Genomic DNA, 19,511 nt, shown 5'->3' on the forward strand with positions numbered 1-19,511 from the left:
TTTTTTTTTTTTTTTTTTTTTTTTTTTTTTTTTTGACAGCATCAGCTTCCTGTCCGTCCTGGGGCATGGCGAGTTATACCTGATGAATCGACAGGACCCATTGAAGACAACAGAAAAGGAAAAGGCAAAGAAAGGAAGGAAGGAACAAAATTATGAGAAACTCAGGGTAAGTCTCTTTATGTCCATCATCTCTACCGAGTGAGAGCTGGCGGCTGTTCTGATGCTTCGTGATTGGGGAAAAGCTGCCTGCAGAATCTCAGTCCCGTGGGGGTAAAAGCTTAAATTGCTTAACTCCCCGTGCTGCCCCGGAGATTTCAACAAGAGTGAATCTGACAATATGTCGTCTAACACGAAGGAACTTCTAATTTAAGTACGTTTGCTATGCTGCGGCCATTTCGTTGATGGACGTGAAGCTATGAGAGCATAGTGCCCAGATGGATAGACCCGTTGACGCATATCAAACAATTCTCATTGGCTAAAATAGCCCCGATCATCACCCCCTCTTACTTCACTATATATTCGATATATACGACAAATACGATGTTAGTCCATATGAGGATCTCGTTTGTATAGTTGACGTAGTTACACCACAGTCCAACCAAGTAGTAGATTACTAAGCACCATCCCAGTTATTCGGTGTGCGCGCGTGTCTGAGGTTGCGGCAATGTTCCACGCGAGCCAGTGACGACAACTCCTGTGACTTTGTCATGTTCTTTGCCGGCTGGTTTGGCTTATATCAGTTTATGTATCTTATATGCATGCTCTTGTATGCCCGTCCAACTCATACTGCTCGTGGTTTTGTTTGCTACTGCATCGGACTCACATCATATGGCAGTACATGGTCGAGAAAATAGTATCCAGCATGCCTGACAGGCCAAGTTAATCACGAGGGAAAACGACTCTCAACACCTGCCATTCAATTAGTTGGCCGTAAATGGTCTTGCCAGCCACCTTCACCCTCCCTTGCATTTCTCCACTCAGAATAAGATTCGTTGAATTTCCGTGAAGCAATTACAGCATCAAGTATAACCTCAAATAGTCGAACAGGGAGTCCTTTAAAAAATTGAGGCAAAACTTGGATGGCTGGGATGATCGCGTAGCTGAAAAATACTTCTAGCCGTTAAAAGCGAGGGAGCGGAAACGCTTTTCACTCCTCATTCCGTTTCTTGTAGGTGGATCTTCAAGATCGTCTCTCGGTCTGAACTTCCGTCAATGAATCTTTTCTTGTGGTATTAAACGATGGCATTTCAAAAGTTTCTCAATTTTCATTGTTCGATTCATTGTTAGCATACCAAGACAAGTGATTGGCACTGCATGGTGATCTCAGTGTGGTCCATGTGGCTTACTCGATCCGAGGCCAATGATAATAGGCCAATATGAGTGGGCGGATTTCAATCATCAGCGAGTCTATTTCCCTAGAAAGTAAAATATAACATAAATATCATACTTCATCAGCGTTTCGGCATCTCCATATCGATGGGGACGAGCTGTCGGTGTTGGCCTGATTGGAGCGGAGACTATATCCCCGTTGCTAAAGCTGGTTTGTCCTCGCACGAAGTTGTTATCCACGCTCGGTAATGTTGAGCGGCGGAGCCCAAGGAAGGGCAAGGCAGGAATTCCTACCGGGCAGCCCAAGAAAATCACCCTGGGCATCATCATTGTGTTCACTTTTCTCATAAGATATTCGTCCGGGTCGCCCTCTTGACTTTTTGAACCATGACATATTGCCGTCCGTGCCCAAGAGTACCTCATCGCCGCCATGTCATCGAATATTCCCCTGGTACCAATCTTACAAGCGGCACAGAGTACAGAAGCCTCTGAAAGTAAGCGCAAGACCCGAAAAAATGTCAGCTCCGCATGTCGTGCTTGCAAAACGCGAAAGTTAAAGGTATTAGATGAATGCCCCCCTTTTTTTCTTTTCTCTTTTCCCTTACAACCTCCCTTCCCCTGTTCGAGCTATAGCGTGTGGATAACGGCTGCAGTGTAGTGGTATACCGCCGTGCGAGAATTGCGTGAAGACGAAACAAGAATGTGTGATCGATGCCGAAGGGGATCAGCGCCGGAAACTCAACGTGAAGAGATAAATGGATGTCCTGGAAAATGACAGGCGGTTGCTGTTTCGTCTGCTTGAAACTCTTCGCACAGGACAGGATTCTCGTGTCGACGAGTTGGTTAATTACATCCGGTCATCTGCCAGTACTGATGAGGTCAGGCAACGCCTCGATCATTACCTCCAGCAAACGGAATTTGGAAGAACGCCCCAATCAACAGATATGTATGTTGACCGAGAACAATCGCCAGAGTTTCAAAACCGCCCTTCGACAATACTGACGGAGACCCCAGAAGTCATAGTTTCGGCGAAGCCATGGACAACCGTGACGGACGACGACGCCTTTGTTTCTCAGTTGATTTATCTTTGGCTCACATGGCACCTCCCTTGGTTCCATTGCATCGATCAAGAGATTTTTGTCAGAGCTATGCAATCAGAAAATCCCCAGTCACCCTTGTGCTCACCCTTCCTCGTCAATGCAATCTTGGCTGAAGCCTGTGTGAGATTTTTATCTTTTCAATTTCCCCTCGCTTGAACCCTTTTACTAATGAATCGGTTGGTCATAGTTTTTTTCTGAATGTTTCGAAGCTTGCGACGGCGATACGAGGACGAATGGCGATCGCTTCTATGCAGAGGCGAAAAGACTCTTAGACGATGAGGAGGGTCGCTTCTCTATCCCACAAGGCTTAGGAGTTATGTTCGAATGGTAAACAGATGAATTCCTTCTTGTGTGACATTTTGACTGGGAGGTTCCTAATAAAGGGACAGTGCTTGTTTGATGGGGAAAGATCGTGCTGGATGGGTGTATAGCATTCAGGCTGCCGAAGGGATCCGAACTCTTCGCAGAAGACAAGCCCGCCTTGTCCTCGAAACCGACATGTCTACTACCGATCTCGGGCAGCTCATAGACCGTATTGAACTCGGTCAGTTCAATATCTTCGTGTAGGTCCATTACCCTTACCCTTGAACCTTGGAAATCTGCTGACGCCTACATATAGAGCGAGTGCCCTAGCTTTTCAAGTCGAAACCTGGGGTGAAAAAGCTACGCGGTATTCGCGTGCCAAAGCATTGTGGCACCCGTGAAGGAGAATTGGTACCGTATACTCAATCGGAAGAGATACTGTCCGCTCATAATGATTGTATTCTTGACACTTTGTCACAAATAGGAGACGTGGTGTGGGATATTGCGTCGTTTCTATTTCGAGAAAAGAGGGACTACACTCAGGCCGACTTGGTCGATGCAGTCCAAGGCTGGCATACACGCCTTTCCCAGTGCTGGGAAATGCGAGCTAGATGTATTGACTGTGAGAAGGACCCATTGCCGGGGAACTTGACACTTTCGTGAGTATTCGCCTTTCTAAGACAGTATGTCGCCACTTCTAACAATTGTTGCACAGCATGTATTATCACAGCACCATCATTACGATATATGCTTTCCTTTAGAACGTGCCGTCGAATGCAGATAAGCGTGCTATGGAATCGGCGGGTCGAGCACAGCAAATATGCTTGTCATCGGCTCGCACCATCTGTCGGCTCGCCGAAACTCAGCAGTTGTGTTGGGGCCCTGATCCCGGGCCAGTTGCCAATGCCCACTTTTTACCACCTCGCTGTGCATTTTGATGGAGAATTTACGGGACCCCGAAAGCCACGTCGCGTTCATGAAGCTTTGCGCGAACCATGTTCACTTTGCCAAACGATGGCCGTTACATAGGGGAATGGTGCGGATGGTGCAGCTGACGGCGCAACGCATGGAAGATCCGCTTCCGCATGATGTGGCACATTTTCGCGACTTCGAGGAGCGATATTGGAGGCCCGACCACCGAGCGTCAGTTCAGTAGCCGGTACCCGAATTTTGCCATTGCGATCCGGCGGGGAGGGCGTGATCAGCCAGACGATCTGAGCTGGATGCGTTTCTAGAGAAGTGGGTGAATCTGGACGAGATGCGACCATAGATAGCAGACGAGGACAGGCATGTAAAGGGAGATTGCTCAAAGAGCGCTTAGATACAATAGAAGAAGAGGCAGCCGCCTTGGTTGGGCTGGCACCTTCCCTGCTTGCCGCTGTTGCCCACTGTGTAGCAGGAGGCACTTGCTAGTTGCTACTTGCTACTTACCACAGGCGCTAGTCACTGCTTCCTTCGTTCCTTCCTTTAGTACATCAAGATGAACTCTCCTCTCTCTCTCTCTCTCTCTTTCTTTTTCTCTCCCTCTCTTCTTCCCCTCTTCTCTCCGTAAAATCCCCCTATCCTTTTTACATGTTAATGCCAGCTTCCTTTTTATTCGCTGCTTCACTAGTCGCTAGCCTCTAGTGTTGCTGTTGCTCCTGTTTCGGGACTAGCCCTGGTTTGTTTTTGTCGGTCTCTACGGGCCCGCCTGGCTGGGCTAAGATTCCTCGCGTGCCTGCGTATCGCCAACCACCTCGCCTCGTTCTTCCGTGGCAAAACGTAGACAGCGACAACCCACACCAGCAGCATCGCACCCAAGGCAAAAAGACTCCCCAGCCGCCCGTCCACCAATGACCGCGCGACTCCCCGCAAACACCCAGTGACGGTGACCCAGCCAGGATCTCCAGCCGAGAGCACCCTAAGCCAACTAGTGCGGGGTAACGTAAGCTGTCAGATCTCGATCCGCCGTCTCCCAGCAAAGCCCGCCACAGTTCGAAAGTCAGGTCATGTGTTGTGCGTTTTGTGTGTTTGTGTTTTGAATTTTCCGCAAGCGTGTCTCCGGCGTATGCTCGATTGCAGGTAGCAGCACCTGTGGTCGATCGCAGCAGCACCAACCGCATCAGCGTCAACCACGACAACCGTCAAGGCTGTGCACGCAGGGGAAGGGGAGGCGAAGATGCAGGCGTACCAGCAGTACCAAAACCCTATCAAGACCCAGACTCTTTTTGCGGGGAAACACGCGTACTCGCTATCACAGAGAGTGTCTATACGATGGCCACCCGAGGATCCGTACGAAAACACCGACACCACCGTCATTAGCGTGAACAACTTCTTCGTGGATCTGCGTGTCGAGAAGGCGACGAGGAAGCTAGACTGGGCCATTGCCGGTGTGCGCCTCGTAGATCCGAATGACTCCAGTATGTTTCTGGTCCTGCTCATCCGTTGACTTTTACCCCTTTTTCTTTACCTTCTCTGGAATTACGCAAGGATAAAAATAATTAATGCATACTCGTAGGAAGAGTCACCTTCCTGCACACCATTAATTCGCGCAACACCTTTCAACATATCGATACCGGCCTGTTTTCGGCATTGCCAAACGGCGACGAACTAGAAGTGGGCACCTCGATTCGTCCAGGCGATCCCGCAGGTTCATTTCCGCGCCAGTACGAAGAAGTCTGGAGACCTCGCAAAATCGTTCACGTCCCCGGGTCGAACATAGCATGGATTCTCGAGGGCGCCGGCTCACATATATCTCTGACACAGAACGCTGACGGCATTGGGACAGAAGAGAGTAAGGAAGTGGAAACCTTTCTTGCTCGAATAGGCGGAGTGTACATTGCTATCCGTCAACCTACTCGCATTGTCGGAACCCTTCAGATGAATGGGGAATACTCGTTCCAGAAATTCGGAGATGTGGAAGGTGTCAGTATTCGCCACGAGGAATTCGCTGGGAAGAGGGGATGGGTTGAGAAATTTGTCACGGGCCCTGAAGGCAAAGAATTGCCTACTATGCAGAAGAATAAGAGTGACTTTATACCGGCTTTGGAAGGCAAGGGAAACTGGAGGAAGCCATCACAAAAGGTGACCATTCGAGGGGAAGATTATGTTGTCCGCGGTTTTGCTGATATACCTTGACGCGTGGTTGTTCGCCCTGTCTCATTTATAATCGCATTTCATTTTCTATTTATTTCTCCACTGCTGGCTATGCTGCAATGCCCTCTTTTTAACTTCTGTGGTTTTTGTTTTCGTTCTTCTTGCCCCTTTTTTCCCACCCGCCTTGCTATGTTCTCGGACCTTTCGTTTTCTTTTTGATACCATTATGCTCCCCTTTTGATAATTATATGTCTGTTTGGTATTTGTATGTGCTCGAGGCATATATATACTCTCCGTTGAAGGCCACCTGCTTTGTTGTTTTCCCCTCCTTCAGCGACTCACTCTTTGTATTGGATTTCATATTCCTGTTTTGATGATGTTCCCCTTGTGATGCATATTTCATACTTTTGACTAAAACGGCCCGTTCAATGTTCGCCATCACTGCAGCGTTTGGGATGCTTTTTGGCCCTGTGGAAAGTCGTCCGTGATTGCGTTATGACTGTTAAAAAGATAGGAAAGAATTTCACGACTTCTAATGATCTGCTAGCTTGGTATACATAGCAAATGCCAAATACAGACTAGTAAAGGGCACCGTCCAATCAGAGAGCGCCTATTGCTTATCCCCGCGCTAGGCCGGATGCGGCACCCGGCAGTTTCCGCTCTCGAGGCTCAAGCTGACAATGCAAACTCTCTCCGTCGCCTGTTCCCAGGAACTCTCACTCGCTACTCGCTACGTAGTTATGCTGTGTGCCTCGTGTCATCATGCTGAACGCAATCCGGCCCAGAGCGTGCGCCGCTAGTCAACGCAACGACAAAATCCATGGATGCAAGAAGAAGCCATGTTACATGGGCCTAGCCGGCTTTGGCTGTCCCCTGCTCGCGGGAACGACTTGAATGCCGATTGTGACGGGTACAATCACGCCATTACAGAGCCGCCGCGACAAATGAAAATTCTGCCATGAGCGTGCAGCTTCACTAGCGCAATGCTTTCTTATCGCTATGCCATCCGGGCAACGTCCATTTCCTCTCGTCGTTGCGCTTTCAAGCAAGCAGGCGTATCAATAGGTGACGCTTGCTCTTGCGGATTCCGAGTGTCTTCTTACAGCGCAAAAGAAAAAGAGCACGAGGGAAACGAAGGATAGAGAACGACGATATCAAACTAAACTTCCGATAGCTCAGTTAGCGGCTTATCTTTTCCGCTCGACGCTCTGCCTCTTACTGGTTTGTCTGCAGTCTTATCGTCAAATTTAGGAGTTCACATCCAACTGATAAGATGTGCAGGTAGCAAGTTTGTTTTCTTTTTTTTTTTTTTTTTTTCAAATTCCCGTGCTGCGTTATTCACGGCCTTTTAAAATGTCTACGTCGAAAGATACAGAGACATGCACCGATGCCGGACCCGTACCAACTGAAGTTTTCCGGGATGTCGATATCCAGCAAGGCGAGAGAAGCGCTTTGCCATCAGGAACCTTCGATCCCGTTTATGAAGCTAAAGCGTGCGAGCTCAACAAGGCCATTCAAAGCATTGGCATGGGCAAATACCAATGGCAGCTTTTCGCCGTCATCGGCTTTGGCTGGGCCAATGATAATATGTGGCCAATTATCACTTCTTTGATTCTCACCGCAGTCGGCAATGAATTCAAGCCCACGTATGCGGAATATCTCACGCTCTCGCAAAATATCGGTCTTCTTGTAGGTGCTATGTTTTGGGGGTTTGGGTGTGATCTGTTCGGGAGGAAATGGGCCTTCAATTTGACCCTTGGCATTACAGGCGTGTTTGGTCTCATCTCCGCGGGGTCGCCCAACTTTGCAGCTATTTGCGTCTTTGCGGCGTTGTGGTCCGTGGGCGTGGGCGGAAACTTGCCGGTTGACTCAGCCATCTTTCTAGAATTTCTCCCCGCATCGCACCAATTCTTGTTGACGGTTCTGTCTATAGACTGGGCTTTTGCACAACTTCTCGCGTCCTTGGTGGCATGGCCGCTACTGGGTGACTACACCTGCCAAGAAGACACAGTTTGCACGCGAAGCGAGAATATGGGTTGGCGATATTTCATGATTGCCATGGGCGGCTTGTCCATGGTCATGTTTGCCGTTCGTTTCTTCTGCTTCACCATATACGAATCACCAAAGTATTTGATGTCACGTGGCCGAGATGCAGAGGCGGTAGCTGTTGTCCACGAGGTCGCTCGCCGCAATGGCAAAACTTCGAATCTGACTTTGGAAGATCTGACACAATACAACGAACTTGCCAGGTCTGGACATGATGGGGTTCGGGAACAGCAGACGTCCGCGGCAGCAGCCTTGCAGCGGAATCTGGAAAAAGTGAGTTTGACGCATGTGCGCTCGCTTTTCTCGACAGTCCGATTGGCGATCTCAACCTCAATGGTAACGGCGATCTGGGCGTTTATTGGCCTCGGTTTCCCGCTCTACAACGCATTCCTTCCTTACATCCAGGCCACTCGCGGGGCGTCATTTGGCGACGGATCAACTTACATTACGTATCGAAACGAGGTGATTATTGCCGTCCTCGGGATTCCTGGCTGTCTGTTGGGAGGATTGCTGGTAGAATTGCCACGATTTGGGCGCAGAGGTGCACTGGCCGTCTCCACTGCAATGACGGGTGTTTTCCTTTTTGCATCCACCACGGCGACGACATCGAATGCGCTACTTGGCTGGAACTGTGCTTACAATTTCATGAGCAACATCATGTATGCTGTACTTTACGCGTATACGCCCGAGGTGTTCCCTACCAAAGACCGGGGTACAGGAAATGCAATTGCTGCAACGGCTAATCGTGTTTTTGGCATTATGTCGCCGATTATTGCCATGTTTGCCAACCTCAACAGTTCGGCTCCAGTGTATGTCAGCGGAGCGTTGTTTTTGGTGTCTGGTTTGCTAGCGCTGCTGTTGCCATTTGAGCCCCAAGGCAAGGCCAGTCTGTAATTTGGTCTTGCACGTGCCTTGGCCTTTTTTCTACTGCAGACCAGAGATAATATTTGGGCGCTTGAAGGTTCTACTATTAGCTTGTTGCAACTAGAAGACTCTGAATGCCACTAATCGGTGATTTCTCACTATGATTACGTGCTAATGAAGATGTCTGCTGAACATCACCAAGCCAAAAGGATAGGCTGAGTGCCTCGGTTCTTGTTCTTGTGATTGTGGTGCAGTGTAGATCGCACCTTTTAGTAACCTTACCAGCAGCACTAGTCGAGGGCTTAGGGCTAGGCAGTACCGGTACATAACGAAGGTGAAATGCCGGTGGCGATGATTTCAGGCATTTGCTCTGCAAGGCCTTTTTCTCACATGTTCATTGATCCAGTGAGCAATCGCCGGATCTATCGTTCTGATGCATGTCTGCCAGCCACTGCTCGTAATGTTATAATATCGAGTCTTTTCTCCGTATTTTACCTATCCCGCCTGCCTAAAATTTTAGCCCTACTCTTAACTCCCACCAGGCCAATCAGCCGACTAGCTGGTCTTCTGTTGGGACCTAAGCATCGCACTATTCGCAAAAACAGCCGCGGCCAACTCGTTCACATGTTTTCGTTCAGCATGGACGAACCCCTTCATCGTGAGATCAGCCGGGCGAACGGTCGCGCTAGGGCCGGTTCATTGAATGCTGGTTGGTTGTAGTCAGGATGGATATAAAGATAGGAGTTGTTCCCCTCATGTTTTGTATCTAGCTCTATGCCCCGGTGGCATACATTCGGTTGACCTTCTTACAAATTTATTGCTGCTACCCTTCGGGCAGAAAGGAGAATGTCGGCTCCTAATCCCAAAGACTCGATGAAATCGACCTGGCGTCAAACCAGCAAGGACGAATGGACCCCATGGCACTGGTTCTTTGAGGTATTGGGCGTGCATCCCACGGCCCTCGACAAGCCAATACCAGTGCATTCTAAGGAAGACTTGGTGCCGCATCTACCGGAGTGGAAGGCCCATCGCTGGGTGATTTCGCATGCCCTGATCCCGCTCATCTTGCATCAGACCTACGTCTCGTATACAGGACACAACCTCGGCGCGGTAGCTGCGTTCTTGTTTTATGGCGTTGCCTTCAAGGCCATTGCCATCAACCAGCTGCACGTGCTGCGCGACCTGGGCCACATATACGGCTTCTTCGATGGCGACAAGCACGCGCGCGACGACGTTCCAGATATCGGCGTCGCCAAGGTCGTGCACTCGCTCATGTCCACGTCGACGTTCAGACCCATGATGACCGTCTTCCTGGCCTACCGCAGCGCTGACACACCGGCGACAGCGCTGGCATCGAACTGGGTCTGGGTGCTGCTCGAGGTCGGGCTGTATGGTATCATTCTCGACTTTTGGTTCTATTGGTACCATCGCGTGATGCACGAGGTGGACTCGTTGTGGAGATTCCATCGCACGCATCATCTCACCAAACATCCCAATCCGCTGCTGAGTCTGTATGCAGACACGGAACAGGAGTTCTGGGATATAGCTGGCATTCCGCTGTTGACGTACTTTAGTATGAAGCTGATGGGCATGCCCATGGGGTTTTATGAGTGGTGGATTTGCCATCAGTATGTCGTCTTTGCGGAGTTGGCGGGTCATTCGGGCCTGCGTATTCATGCCTGTCCGCCGAATTTGTTTAGTTGGTTGTTGCAGTGGGTTGATGCGGAGTTGGTTATTGAGGATCACGATTTGCATCATCGCACTGGTTGGAAGGCGAGCCATAATTATGGGAAGCAGACGAGGTTGTGGGATCGGATTTTTGGCACTTGTCGCGAGAGGATTGAGACGCAGAAGGAGGCGATTGATTGGGAGAGGACGGTTGATATGCCTTTGTTTTGATGGTCTATTTATTGGGTAGTCTAAAAAATGTCGTGTATGTCCCTTTAGGCTTATATGTGTCACGTTGGATATTTTATGGCCGAGATACAAGATGACTTTCGGTTTGGTTCGTACACATGCTCGCTTCATAACATGAGGCGAGATAAGTAGATATTCGCATGCAGTTACTGAAATGTAATTCTTTACAATAATCATGCTAATTCATAGGACAACATCCTCAAGAGCACTCCGTGCTATGGTACTGGATTTCCGTGTCCCGCTAGACGAGCTAACTGGTATGTTGAAATTGGGGATTTGATGACGATGGAACAGGAGTCGGAGGGATCAGATTACTGACATTTTTACGCGACGGTAGCACGATTCCGCTACTCTCAAGATCCCTGGAAGTGTCTTGGGATCCTCCTGGGCCTGCCGCGGTCGAGTCGATACGGCTCATCCAGTACGCTCGGATGCGGTCTAGGGCGGTCTTGAAGTCGTCAAGAATGACAATGTCGCAAAGACATTTGAAAATGAACGAGAGCTGTCGATAGCCACTATCACATCAACATGGGAAAAAAAAAAGAAATAGAACATCACTTCTCGCGTGGATATACCTTCCAGAATGGCTCTACTCCCGTGGGAAGACCGAGGTAAAGCACACCAGTTACACTCAATATGTCGAGTAGAACAAACACAAGAGACAGGCACATTGACAGCAGCATAACGCCAAATCGCGGACTGATGCGAATGAGTTCGATAAGGCCGAAGTTGTACTGCCTTGTGACAATGTAGCATAGCCAACATGTTGTAAAAAGCCACCAGGGATCCCTTATCAAGTTAGTTGTCTGACGTCGGTTCCTTCAGTCTAAGATTCATACTTACCGAAAAAGAGGCTCCAAAGGCCTTGTTTTTAAAAATAAGTCGTTGATGTCGTTGAAATAGGCAAAGACGGCGTATATTTCCAGAATCCAGTAGGGCTGCACAAGTATAACAGTTGTTATATAGAACGCTGACAACCGGCGAGATAAAAACGGCCGGCTTTTCATCCACGAAATCACATTATGAAGACTCCAACAAGTCAGCAGCCCAATGGCAGTCGCCGATAGGTACCATCCGTAGACAGGCGCCGTCGTGAAGATCCATGTCCCGTGAAGCATGCCGAGGACCAGCTGATAAAAATGGAATAAGCCAGTGCTTTATCAATATGTGTTGCGTAGAATAGATGAATCACCTCCGTCAAAATCAGCTTATGCAAAAGTACCCCTTTCCTCATATTGGCGATCGTCATGGCCGCCATCACCACTAGCGCTCCCACCGTCAATCCCTGACTCCATGCCTCGAGCACAAGAGAGTCCGGGTCAGAGGGCCGGGTGGGTTTTACCTCGCCGGCCATGCTTCATAATATCATCGCAGATCTACCACACAAGCCCTACCTAGGATATAGTCACCGAATAAACGAGTGGCGCTAGCTCGACAGCAGCTTTGGCATCATCTCGCAGAATCCCAGCCTCTGCTTTACATAACGAACGGTGTAACACAAGAAGTGTTTCTACAAGCATGGAATGTGTTATCTTTCAACTGAATTTTCGCCAAGGGCACAGCCTGCAAAGCGGAGAAGCTTCGTTCCACGGTTTGTTCATACATGTCTCGCCCTGGCACGAAAGCGTTGGAGGAGGACTAGCGATGCTCAATGGAGGAAAGCGATATGATTGGCTGCGGGCGTCCGGATGACGCTAACACGCCTCTGATCTGCGCTTACCCCAACTTGGCTAGATCCCCGCGGAAACGAATAATATCACGTGTCGATAAGATAAGCCTAGGCTATCCACAAATTTTTGTTATCTTTCGAGATGCCATCGATTTTTCTAGGCAGTGCTGGGAGTGCATATAGCAAAAGAACAGACGCTAGAAACAATCAGGGACGTGCATCATAATGGGCAAGGTCCAACCGAGAAAGCGCAACAACGCTTCTGCCGGGTCGCCGTATACGAAAAACCTGCCGAGCGGGTCGCTGAAGAAGAATCCCATCTTCAAATTCAACACCGACATTGGTGTGTATATCGAGTGGGTGATATACATGTGCATGCTAACATGATTTCAAGGCCAGCATATTCTTAAGAATCCCGGAATTGCAGACGCCATCGTCGACAAGGCGAATATCAAAGAACATGAAGTCGTTGCAGATAAGTTGACTATTCTATATATGTGCGTATGTGGATATTTTCAAAGCTAACTTCAAGCACAGGTCGGTCCTGGAACGGGTGTTTTGACACGTCGAATTCTGGCAAAGGCCAAGGCTTGCACGGCCATTGAATTGGATCCTCGCATGGCTGCAGAGCTCACCAAGATGGTGCAAGGAACGCCTATGCAGAGGAAGTTGAAGATTATTCTGGGCGATTTTATCAAAGGTGCGAGAAGCTGATCCGCATGTCTATGAATGTTCTTTCCTAACTTTCATTCTTTTTGATATGGCTGTGTAGTCGATCTGAAGGAGATTGGCCACTTTGATGTTTTCATCTCGAATACCCCGTATCAAATTTCTTCGCCGCTTGTATTCAAGTTGCTCGCTATGCCGCGTCCTCCGCGTGTTTCGATGTAAGTTTACTGAATAATCTTCGTTTTCTGTTCGTCGATTCTGATTATGAGGTAGATTGATGGTTCAGCGTGAATTCGCGCAGCGGTTGATTGCTAGGCCTGGTGATGCCATGTATAGTAAGCAACATGTCGCTATTCCTTTGATTTTCATCACAATTACTAACATGTGAAACACAAAATAAAGGTCGTTTAAGCGTGAATGCACAATTCCACGCTGTATGCAGTCATATTCTCAAGGTAAATTCTATCCCCCACATATTCTTTTACGAAGAAACGACAACAGTGCTAACTGTGCAGCTTTGTAGGTCGGCAAAAACAACTTCTCGCCACCCCCTCAAGTCGAGTCTAGCGTCGTCAGAATCGAGCCTAGGCCCGATCGACCCGACATCTCATGGGAGGAACTCGATGGCATGCTACGCATCTGCTTCAATCGGAAAAACAAGACCCTCCGCTCCAGTTTCTTCATAAAACAAGTCCGCGAACTCATCGAGCGGAACTGGGTGACATGGGCGTCCATGTTCCCGGAACAAGTGAAAAAGGAAGATACAGATTTCTTACAGGGCCATGGCGACGCTTCGTTACCACTGCCGGAGTCTACCATGGAAATTGACGACGAAGACGACAATAATCTTATAGATAATAATGGAGCAGACGAGAACAACGAAGACGACACGATGCAAGACATGCAAGACCTGATATTTGGACGTAGCGATAACCAATCAAAGCTACCGAAGAAGGACGCGCCCAAACTGTCCGGCAAGATGATCTCGGTGAATGGCATCAATGTCGACAGAGCACGATTGGTGCAACTTATTCAGGTCAAGATCCAGCGTGCGCTGGACAAGTTTGGGCTTGCAGAGAAGCGGAGCCAGAAATGTGATGAGACTGCGTTTTTGCAGTTGTTGCATGCGTTTAATCAGGAGGGGATACGGTTTTCGTGATATTTCTTCCCCCCTTTCTTTGCGTTTTGTTATGTGGAGTTTATAAGGATATTGATATACCAAAAGCTGTTGCATTATAGCGGTTCAATAAAGACTTTTTCATACATATGCATGTTGATATTGCATAACCTTATGCTATGCATACAACGTTCGATTAAGTGAAAGTCTCAGAGATTAGCCTATACCTTATCACTTAAGGTCGATAATATGTACGAGGCAGTTAGGGTTAAAGATCAGGATGTGTGCATTCCGAAGGGACCACAAAACGCAGCCTTATATCAACCCCTTGCAGCACGGGACTAGACCCAGTAACATCAAGCAACTAACTATACCAGCGTGATAAATAAACTCCTACATAACATTCCATCAATCATTCCTTCTTCCCCTTGGTCGCTCGCAAGACAGGGACTGACTTGCGATATCGAAACGAAGGGAACATCAAGTGCGAGATGACAAGAATGTTTGTCCCCTTGAATGCTGATAAGATGAATGAAATTCCCATTCTGTCGTCTCTCTCTCTTCTGCCGTCCGGTGGGTTTCCTTTCGAAGGCTTTATCTTACCGATTGCCGCTCTTTACTAGCTAGCTAGTTACTACGCTCTTTTTATCACCGTATACTTTAGTTCTTTTCTTTGCGTTCCTTATTGACTTGCGGTCAAAATGGTGCCTGTACGGTTTCTTTTGGCGTCGGCCCTTGTGTTTTCGGCGGCCGTTACTGCTCCGATCAATCCCAATGCAGAGGCTGAGACGGTGAGATTTGAAGATGATGTTTGGCTGGAGGTTACTTTCGCTAATGTATTGAGAGATATAGTCCCGCGCAGCCCTGCCCATCACGCATCAGAGCGAGCCGATGCGCAAGGCCAACCCGGTCATGTCAAGTATCCCCGCTGCAACTATTGACGCTCATGCCCTGGCATCAGCAGCAGCTGCTAGCGCACTTTCGTCTGATAGCAGCCAGCAACAAGATAACGGCGTCTTCGATGTCTTGAACGACTTGCCCCTAGGCTCCAGTGACGGGGAAATCAAGCGTCGGCAATTAGAAGGTATCACCGACCTCTTAAAAAGCCTGAACAAAATCAGCGGGAAGCGCGAAGAAGAACTTGAAACTCGACAATTGGGACTGGTCAAGAGCATCCCTGAAGCAGCCAGCCAGCTTGGCCAGGTTGCCAATCTTGCAAAAGTCCTCCCTATCAAGCGTACCCGAGAAGATGCTGGCATGCTCGGGGGACTTGGGGGGCTGGGTGGTGTTCTAGGCGGTTCTGTCAAGCGCGATACCAAGAAAAGTGATACAGAGAAGCCTACGTATACCGAGAATGCACTTAAAGGACTCCAAGGCATGCTTCATTCTGTTTCTTCTAAGGATCACGACAAGGAGGAGACACCATCGGCGACACAGTCCACAGGTCTCGACCAGATTGTGAAACGGGGCGATGCTGATGATTCTCTAACCAGCGAGGAGAAGGCCATGCTTGAACAGCTCGTAAAGCGCGGAAGCGTGGATCCGCTAAGCGGTATTGAATCACTCGTTTCTGGCCTGGGTCTTATCGGAAAACGTGGCGATAGCAGCGTGTTCGACATTCTTGACGAGCTGACCAGCCTTTGGGGCATTCTGCGCAAGCGCGAGAGTTCGGAGTCAGTGGGTACTTTTCTCGAATCCCTTTCTAAACGCCAATTGGACATTCTCTCGACTCTGGCCACTGCGACGTTGAGCAATGCTGGCGCGGCTGCTGGAGATCTCCCAAAGCTTGTTACTGGGAAACACCGTCGTGACCATGGCGACCCAGATACCACTAGCGCTGCTGCACTAGAATCATTGATCGGACTGGCAGAAAGCAAGGGCAAGCATGCAGCTTCCGGCAGTGGTGATGCCACCGGCCTATCTGGTATTGCCGATGAATTCCTGGCAGGAACAAAAGATGCTCAGGACGCCTCAAGAGCAACGCAGGGTCACTCCGAGTCCTTAGCCAAGGACGCAGCTAAGGGGCAGCCTGTATCTAAGCGACAAGTACCCCCGATTGCTGGTGCGGATGTATTGAGTGTTGTGAAAGGCCTGCTTGCTGACCCTAGAAAAGCTGTCAAGCCAGTGACTGAGGGTATCATGGTGGGAGGGAGCTCAATCGGTGATCTTGCGACTCCCTGAATGGAGAATCGGAAGTGACAACGGACGTGGATGCTTGGTCGTTGATATATTTCTCTTCTTGTTGCTTTCTTTTGGTTTTCTATTCTTCTGTGAATGGTAACAGATTCAATTCAGCCCATCCGGGACCAGTACTAGCTGGGTAGGTATAATATCTCTGATTATTGTGCTTAGTTTCTGTAATCAGTTCAATTCTTCCAAATACTCAGGGTTCATGCATAATTATCATCACTTGATTGCAAATCTAGTCATTGAAGACGTCTCGTCGATAAAACTAAGCCAGAAGCCAATAGTGAGGTAGACCAAGCATCGCAAACTAGGTACATATAGAAAGGAAGGTGAAGAAGAGCGGATCCAAAGCTAAACGTCAATTTGTCTTGTCGTCAAAACCGAGTAAAAGAACAAGGTCGAAAGCTTTCCACTAGTAGACTCCTTAGCGAAGGGGTGGGTCATTAAATAAGTGTATACAGCGTGTAAGAGAAGGGTATCGTATCATCAGCCGAAATATTTCCAAGAACAAGAGCGGGCCAGGAGGGAAAAGAATTAAATAGAGCGGTAAAAATCCGGTTATGAATCGTCAAGGTCCAAATCATCAACCTCCACGCGAGACCCTAATGCTTCACGTCCTTCACGAATAAGCGCTTTTAGCTGGTCATTCATTTTTTGAATGCTAGCGTCTTCTTCGCGCTCGCGCCGTCGAAACTGAGCGGCGAATCGCTGAGCATCCCGAGACGCTGGACTCCCGTGAGTCGACGTCCGAGTGGGACTAATTGGCTGCTTGACGGGCGTAGATGGACGTCCTGTTGTCGATAATGGCGTGGTGGCTACGGATCGAGTAGGGTTCAGTATAGGTCGTTTGTTCAGCGCTCGAGGGTTGCCTAATGATCGTCGAGGCTGAAGACGAGAAACATTACCGCGCCGCGGCACTCTGCGAGGTATCTGTGAAGGACTTGGACTCCGCGGGAATGGAAATCTCACTGACGATGCGTCTGGAAGCAAGACCCAGGTTTCTTGATCCCGTGTCTGTTCGACGTCTATCTCCTCCTCGGGGTATTGTCCAGGAATCGGCGTCGATTCCTGCCTTGATTGGTGGGAGATAAAAGCTGAAGAGTCATCCTGCTGCCGCTGCACCATCTGCCAGGTGCTTGTTTCTTTAGATGCCGGAGTAGATGTTTCGACCTGATAGCCATGGCCTCCGCCGGCGGAGAAGCCCCGGAATGCACTTGTCCAGCAGAAGTCCCAAACTTTCCCAACGACAGTGAACACAGCTCGCCCCCAGCCTGGTGTCGCAGAAGACGCTGTAGGCGTTTGCAGCGAATCCATCTCTGTGGCTTCACTATGACTGCGCTTGCGACTGCCAACGTCTTTGTTCTCAGCAGATAAAGCGCGTTGGCCTGAGAAGAGTGAACTGTTGCGGTATCGGTTCGGTCGGTAGTCTAATTCTTCGACGAGTTTCTCTCTGGTGTCTTTGAGGTCGAGCCGTCGGCGATCTTCGCCACCGTTGGCTAGTATATAGTCGGTGTTTATCAACGGTGACGGGCCTTCCAGCTCCGTCGAAGAGATGGGGTCCCACGCTGGCGATCGGCTGTCTGGTCCCTCGCGGCGCATGCGTTTGCGAGTTGCGACACTTTCGGGAGAGTGGTATATGGATGCAGAGGAGGACGGGGTACGAGGAGGTCGAAAAAGTTGGGTGCGCATCCGAAAGGGCGCGTCATAGTCGGTAAGTGAAGCCATTTCGTGCAGCCTGCCCGGCCAGCAGGGCGTGCTCAGGTGAAAGCGCGGTAATGTCCGTCAAGCATAGAAATAGGGGCAGCCCTGCATAGGAGGAATTAAGATGGTCTGCGAGTGAAATGAGCGCCAAGGGTGAAGTTGACGATGTGAAGTTGTTGATTTTAGATCGACTTGAGCTAATCGCCAGAGCGGGGCCCGTCCCGATCTGGCCAAGTCACGTCACTTGGCTCGGTCTCTACTCTTTCATGTCGACTCTTTGCTCTACTCTTTGCTCTCTACTCTGCTCTGTCCTACACACAGAATTGACTGATGGAAAGCTTTGAATTGCTGAACTGCACAATCATTCTGCTAACCTACCAATGTAGCATGTGATGCAGCGGAAAATATATCCACTCCCCCTTACAGTCTCTGCTGCTTCCACGTCCGTCCAGCAGACTCCAAACCGTCCTCACCGTCGACCAAAACGCACCATCCCTCACTGCCATTGCCCCCCGGGCCACCAATGACAGTGGAGAAGTTGGACCTTGCAAATTTCAGCACCTCGTCATTGTACGTGCCCGGCTGGAACCACACCGCCGATATGCCTTTCTCGCGAGCCTCCTTTAGCAGCTCGAGTGTAGCGTTAGGGGGTGTGACAATGGAAAGAGACGTTTCGGTTGGTTGAGGCAACGCCTCTGGCGAAGATGCAACAGAATATGCTCGTGATGGCAGCTGGATGCTCTGCTCACGAGGGTTAATCGGAGTAACCGGTAGCGAGTGCTGGTGATACCAGGCCAGGACTACACTCATAGTCAGCAAACAGAGCCTACACAACGAGATTCTCGATTCTCGATAAAGTAGATGTGACTGACTTTTGTAGCCAAACTTATTGGGGTTGTTGCTGGCGCCCGCCACGGCAAATTGAGGCGACTGGAAAAAGCGTGTAACTGCTGCGGGTTCAGTCATGATGGAGAGCGGTCTACTACTCTTGCGGACTGTGAATGAACCAAGCGTTGTATATATTTTCCTGTGGTGGGTTTTCATATGCGATGCTTGTCTGTAGTTGTTTGTCGCGGTTTGCGGGGCACCGACAGAGACTCCAATGATGAAATCAGATTAGTCAGTGGCGAGATCACCGCTGAGCCCTAGGTCGTCATGTCTGCTGAAAAGAATGTTTCTTCATAGCCTTCGGATCAGGTTTGAAACCCGCCAGTAAATTTGACTCACGCAGAATCTGCTGCTCTTATACTTTCTATCTTCTGCCAGCATCTGCTCCATGCCATTCAAACGACAACTGGACCTTGGCCTATGGAAGAGGAAAGGAGACGAACACGGTGGTCATCAAGCTGCAACGGAAGATGGTCTCATTAGGCATCTGACAGAGAATATGGCCTGCGAGCTTGAATCTATTTGACAGCTTTCAAAGCTGTGAGCCCGTTGCTCTTTTTCTGGCAAACATAAACTTATTTAAGTTGCTCTGCATCCTGGATTTGGCGTGAATTACTAAGTACGATATAACTGGCTCCTCAATCTC

General features: G+C 49.3%; 7 protein-coding genes across 7 annotated transcripts; 5 read left to right on the forward strand and 2 right to left on the reverse strand.

Annotated features, from left to right (window-relative positions):
• Positions 1-2,084: 2,084 nt before the first annotated feature.
• On the forward strand, positions 2,085-3,493 carry UA08_07431 (hypothetical protein; the record flags this gene model as incomplete). Its single annotated transcript, XM_020262324.1, has 5 exons — positions 2,085-2,549; positions 2,617-2,756; positions 2,861-2,973; positions 3,217-3,391; positions 3,448-3,493. The coding sequence occupies 5 exons, from the start codon at positions 2,085-2,087 to the stop codon at positions 3,491-3,493; spliced, it is 939 nt and encodes a 312-aa protein (XP_020117486.1).
• Positions 3,494-3,669: 176 nt separating this feature from the next.
• UA08_07432 (hypothetical protein) lies at positions 3,670-5,849 on the forward strand (the record flags this gene model as incomplete). The annotated part of the gene is made up of 4 exons (XM_020262325.1): positions 3,670-3,875; positions 4,518-4,656; positions 4,798-5,131; positions 5,230-5,849. The coding sequence occupies 4 exons, from the start codon at positions 3,670-3,672 to the stop codon at positions 5,847-5,849; spliced, it is 1,299 nt and encodes a 432-aa protein (XP_020117485.1).
• A 1,311-nt stretch (positions 5,850-7,160) lies between these two features.
• On the forward strand, positions 7,161-10,616 carry UA08_07433 (hypothetical protein; the record flags this gene model as incomplete). The annotated part of the gene is made up of 3 exons (XM_020262327.1): positions 7,161-8,662; positions 9,260-9,426; positions 9,556-10,616. The coding sequence occupies 3 exons, from the start codon at positions 7,161-7,163 to the stop codon at positions 10,614-10,616; spliced, it is 2,730 nt and encodes a 909-aa protein (XP_020117488.1).
• Positions 10,617-10,884: 268 nt separating this feature from the next.
• On the reverse strand, positions 10,885-11,988 carry UA08_07434 (hypothetical protein; the record flags this gene model as incomplete). The annotated part of the gene is made up of 4 exons (XM_020262328.1): positions 10,885-11,136; positions 11,210-11,372; positions 11,478-11,572; positions 11,857-11,988. 4 exons carry the CDS (start codon positions 11,986-11,988, stop codon positions 10,885-10,887), a joined length of 642 nt encoding a protein of 213 aa, XP_020117487.1.
• A 540-nt stretch (positions 11,989-12,528) lies between these two features.
• On the forward strand, positions 12,529-14,131 carry UA08_07435 (Dimethyladenosine transferase; the record flags this gene model as incomplete). Its single annotated transcript, XM_020262329.1, has 7 exons — positions 12,529-12,646; positions 12,698-12,804; positions 12,841-13,003; positions 13,076-13,190; positions 13,246-13,307; positions 13,375-13,427; positions 13,496-14,131. The coding sequence occupies 7 exons, from the start codon at positions 12,529-12,531 to the stop codon at positions 14,129-14,131; spliced, it is 1,254 nt and encodes a 417-aa protein (XP_020117490.1).
• A 659-nt stretch (positions 14,132-14,790) lies between these two features.
• On the forward strand, positions 14,791-16,270 carry UA08_07436 (hypothetical protein; the record flags this gene model as incomplete). Its single annotated transcript, XM_020262330.1, has 2 exons — positions 14,791-14,880; positions 14,942-16,270. The coding sequence occupies 2 exons, from the start codon at positions 14,791-14,793 to the stop codon at positions 16,268-16,270; spliced, it is 1,419 nt and encodes a 472-aa protein (XP_020117489.1).
• Positions 16,271-16,834: 564 nt separating this feature from the next.
• On the reverse strand, positions 16,835-18,943 carry UA08_07437 (hypothetical protein; the record flags this gene model as incomplete). The annotated part of the gene is made up of 3 exons (XM_020262331.1): positions 16,835-18,011; positions 18,402-18,777; positions 18,850-18,943. The coding sequence occupies 3 exons, from the start codon at positions 18,941-18,943 to the stop codon at positions 16,835-16,837; spliced, it is 1,647 nt and encodes a 548-aa protein (XP_020117482.1).
• Positions 18,944-19,511: the final 568 nt, after the last annotated feature.

The sequence above is a fragment of the Talaromyces atroroseus genome (genome assembly GCF_001907595.1).
Source record: "Talaromyces atroroseus strain IBT 11181 chromosome Unknown scaffold_11, whole genome shotgun sequence".
Lineage (NCBI taxonomy): Eukaryota > Fungi > Ascomycota > Eurotiomycetes > Eurotiales > Trichocomaceae > Talaromyces > Talaromyces atroroseus.